Source organism: Paralichthys olivaceus, chromosome 18, assembly GCF_024713975.1.
Source record: "Paralichthys olivaceus isolate ysfri-2021 chromosome 18, ASM2471397v2, whole genome shotgun sequence".
In the NCBI taxonomy this organism is placed as follows: domain Eukaryota; kingdom Metazoa; phylum Chordata; class Actinopteri; order Pleuronectiformes; family Paralichthyidae; genus Paralichthys; species Paralichthys olivaceus.
The window spans coordinates 588,928-591,553 of record NC_091110.1 but is presented as its reverse complement, the minus strand read 5'-3'; the positions used below and the strand labels follow the sequence as shown (position 1 = coordinate 591,553).

At 42.9% G+C, this 2,626-nt stretch overlaps 1 protein-coding gene across 1 annotated transcript; it reads left to right on the top strand.

Annotated features, from left to right (window-relative positions):
• The first annotated feature begins 502 nt into the window (after positions 1 to 502).
• On the top strand, positions 503 to 2,626 carry LOC138405471 (golgin subfamily A member 6-like protein 22). Its single transcript, XM_069514280.1, has 2 exons — positions 503 to 618; positions 697 to 2,626. Exons 1-2 carry the CDS (start codon positions 607 to 609, stop codon positions 2,098 to 2,100), a joined length of 1,416 nt encoding a protein of 471 aa, XP_069370381.1. The 5' UTR covers positions 503 to 606; the 3' UTR covers positions 2,101 to 2,626.

Genomic DNA, 2,626 nt, shown 5'->3' with positions numbered 1-2,626 from the left:
ATTTAACACTTCATAGCATATTTCATTTATTCCCTCAAGCATATCACACATTATCTAATGGATGTGAAATCCTTGATTGATTTTCTTCATTTGGTCTAGAGACTAACCTCGAGGTCTCAGACAGGGATCACTGTAGCTATCAGTGCAACATGTGTATAGTAGCCGCCTAGCTCAGGATTTGTGTATGCTCCGCAGTGATGTGCATCATATAGAAGTCAACCTGATAAACCCCCAGGGGCCGCCATGTTGTGCAGTTATAAAAATTGCCATGGAAACGGTTGCTTCTTAAAATCTTCTTTGATGATTGATGAGGGGCCAACCATCAAAGGGATTGCTGGCCTGCAAATCCTTATCAAATCCAATCAAAGAACCAAAAACTCTAGACATTAAAGGATATTTCTTTGGTCCTCTGAACTACCAAACATAAATAACAAGTTCCCTTGCTTCAAGTTATTAGCTTGTGAAAATAACAGACCGTCAACTGAGAAGACCACAGTCCTCATTAGTGAAGACAACAATCCTGCCTACGGAGACAACCGCTGATTTGTTCAGTAAAAATTCATCAAGAAGACACTGCTCTCATAACTACAAATCCCCTTTACCAAAATGGACATCCTGGTAAGAATTTTTTTTTTTTAGAAATGTATGTTCAGGTTCAGGTCTTTTAATAATGAATTCCATGTTTCCATTTTTCAGACATGTGGAACAATGCAGTCTGAGATTAAGGCTCTGAAAGAGAAGCTCAAACTGAATGATGAGCTTCTGATAAGGGAGCAGGAGAAAATGACAGCTCGCTCTAAAGCCCACATTGGTGTCCTGGCTGAACTGGCTGTACAGAGCAACAAGGTGAAGGCTCTGGAAGAGAAGCTCAAAGAGAACGATGAGCTTCTGATGAGGGAGAAGGAGAAAATGACAGCTCACTCTAAAGCCCACAATGGCAAACTGGCTGAACTGGCTGTACAGAGCAACAAGGTGAAGGCTCTGGAAGAGAAGCTCAAACAGAACGATGAGATTCTGATGAGGGAGCAGGAGAAAATGACAGCTCACTCTAAAGCCTACACTGGCAAACTGGCTGAATTGGCTGTACAGAGCAACAAGGTGAAGGCTCTGGAAGAGAAGCTCAAACAGAACGATGAGCTTCTGATGAGGGAGAAGGAGAAAATGACAGCTCACTCTAAAGCCCACAATGGTAAACTGGCTGAACTGGCTGTACAGAGCAACAAGGTGAAGGCTCTGGAAGAGAAGCTCAAACAGAAGGATGAGCTTCTGATTAGGGAGAAGGAGAAAATGACAGCTCACTCTAAAGCCCACAATGGTAAACTGGCTGAACTTGCTGTACAGAGCAACAAGGTGAAGGCTCTGGAAGAGAAGCTCAAACAGAACGATGAGCTTCTGATTAGGGAGAAGGAGAAAATGACAGCTCACTCTAAAGCCCACAATGGTAAACTGGCTGAACTTGCTGTACAGAGCAACAAGGTGAAGGCTCTGGAAGAGAAGCTCAAACAGAACGATGAGCTTCTGATTCGGGAGAAGGAGAAAATGACAGCTCACTCTAAAGCCCACAATGGCAAACTGGCTGTACAAAGCAACAAGGTGAAGGCTCTGGAAGAGGACAATGTGGCTCTGAAGGAGAAGGTGGCCCTTTTGAAAAGGGATTTGAGCAGGGTTGAGCTTGTGGTGACAGAGATGGAGGAAAGGCAAGCTCACAGCCAAAAGATTGACTCCATGGACAAGGAGACTCAAACCAGCGATCTGCTTCAGGATGAGAATAATGCGCTTCAAGAAGAGCTGATGAAGCTCAGAGCTTCTTATCATGAGGTCTGTCTGAATCAGACTACCAACCAGGAGAAGTTCTACACTGAGCTCCAGGAGAAGAAGGTTCTCCAAGAAGAGCCGATGAAGCTCAAAGCTTCTTACAATGTGGTCTGCCACTGTCATGAAGCTGATGTTTCCAGTCGGGAGCTCAATGGAGAGAGTAAGGATGATGTCACTGAGGAGAAGTCTCTCTCCAGTGTTCTCCCTGAGAAACCAAAGAAGACTTCACTCTGGAAGAGAATCCGCCACGCTCTGGGGTTGAGAAAACCACAGTGTTGGAAGTAGTCAGCAGCGCCCATCCAACAGCACCTGAGCTGACCTTACCCAGTGTTGTAATGTAACGAAGTACAAATACTTCTTTACATTTCTACTTAAGTAGAAATTTCACATATCTGTCCTTTACTTTGTTATTTTTATTTCTGACAACTTTCACTTTTACTCCACTATATTTCCTAAGTAAAATGTGTACTTTTACTCCAAGACATTTCTCCTAACCATCTTCGTTACTCATTACTACAAATTAAAATCAGAAGAAATTTGAGTTGGTGATGTAATGCCGTAAACTTTTTGTAGTATATACGTGTGCCTGCAATATATATTATGCCAGTGGGTGGCAGTGTCACTCGATGTACCCCATGAAGAAGAGAGTGACTGTGACTGGTACCTGAATAAGAAAGAGTGAAGTTTGTTCCTCTGAATTAGCTTGCCTGTTAGCGTCTTTTTTCATATACACTACACAACACATTCGTTGGTGGTGTCCAAAAGTCCAAAAATTCAGTCAAATAAAAAAGCAGTAGAAGTCAACTTAAAA